This window comes from Mastomys coucha, unplaced genomic scaffold, assembly GCF_008632895.1.
Source record: "Mastomys coucha isolate ucsf_1 unplaced genomic scaffold, UCSF_Mcou_1 pScaffold1, whole genome shotgun sequence".
Classification (NCBI taxonomy): Eukaryota; Metazoa; Chordata; class Mammalia; order Rodentia; family Muridae; genus Mastomys; species Mastomys coucha.
In genome coordinates this window covers 36,257,013-36,258,362 of record NW_022196891.1, presented here as the reverse complement: position 1 = coordinate 36,258,362, position 1,350 = coordinate 36,257,013, and the positions used below count along the sequence as shown (strand labels likewise).

The 1,350-nt window shown below is 46.0% G+C and overlaps 2 protein-coding genes across 4 annotated transcripts in view; both read right to left on the bottom strand.

Annotated features, from left to right (window-relative positions):
- Positions 1–1,350, bottom strand: part of Aspm (abnormal spindle microtubule assembly) — a 66,826-nt gene that overhangs the window by 42,253 nt on the left and 23,223 nt on the right. For both annotated transcript variants that reach the window (XM_031384231.1, XM_031384225.1), the window contains one exon: positions 247–492. In XM_031384231.1, coding sequence (XP_031240091.1) covers positions 247–492 — 246 coding nt within the window. The remainder of the gene's footprint in view (positions 1–246; positions 493–1,350) is intronic.
- The window catches only part of F13b (coagulation factor XIII B chain), a 186,436-nt gene that overhangs the window by 164,113 nt on the left and 20,973 nt on the right, over positions 1–1,350 (bottom strand). The gene's annotated exons all lie outside the window — the stretch shown is intronic.

The following is a 1,350-nucleotide window of genomic DNA, read 5'->3' as shown; positions in this document are numbered from 1 at the left end:
CACACACACACACACAGACACACACACACAGACACACACACACACACACACACACACATACACTAAGATGACTGCGGATGTTACTTCGCTAGATTGTGACTATCATTCACTGCTTAAGGTGTGACTCCATCCAATTATAAATATGTACAAATTTTGTCAGTTATCCATGAGTAAAAGTGATGAAAAACTCATGCAATATCTTTACAGTAGTTTTAAAGAATAATCTTGAGATTTCTATTATCTTACCAATATCTTTCCAGAGGTGTCGATCTTTTCGAACAAGTAAACGCCCAACTTCAATTTCAATTTCAACCTTTTTAATAGCTTTAACCATTTTTTCAGAAGTAAACAGGGAGCAAGCTGTGCGACGCAATCTGTTCAGCCTGCAGCTGGCTGTATGCGCTCTTAGAGACGCTTCCTCTCTGGTTGGTGCTTTCGGAACACTTATTTTATGTTGGTTCTCTGCTCCCAGAACAAGGGTGGCAGCGTTCACTAGATTAAAAACAAACAATTAAAAACAACGCTTCTGATTTCACATCCTCTCCACACCTTACTAAACCCAGCAACTAAAAGCACGGTCAGATGCTACAAAGGACTATTTGTTACGCCCCTCCAAGTCCTCCTTTCACGATGAGCCTGTGGCCAAGCTCTGACTGCAGAGTGACTAACAAGGTAAGCTTCTCTCATGAACCTCACCCAGAACTTCAACCGTGAGCACTTCTAATGCTGACTAGTCAGATGGCCTCCCAACAAGTTTCTGTTTCTAAATCTCTCTGAAAAAAAGTTAAGCTTCTAAGGAATATGATTCAGTTGAATTCTTCATGCATGCTTATAGATACATGCATGTGCATATGTATGCGCATATGTTGGAGGCAAGAAGACAAGCTTAGGCATCCGTCACTCCTGGGGCGCACTCCACCTTCTTGTTTTGGAGATGGTCTCCCACTGGCTGGAACCTATCACAGAGGTTAAGATAGTGACAAGTGAGCCGCAGGGATCTGCCATCTACACAACCCCAGCAATGCCGCAGGGATCTGCCATCTACACAACCCCAGCAATGCCGCAGGGATCTGCCGTCTACACAACCCCAGCAAAGCCGCAGGGATCTGCCGTCTACACTGACCCAGCAATGCTGCAGGGATCTGCCATCTACACTGACCCAGCAATGCTGCAGGGATCTGCCATCTACACTGACCCAGCAATGCCACAAGGATCTGCCGTCTACACAACCCCAGCAATGCAGCAGGGATCTGCCATCTACACTGACCCAGCAATGCCACAAGGATCTGCCATCTACACAACCCCAGCAATGCAGCAGGGATCTGCCATCTACACAACCCCAGCAATGCA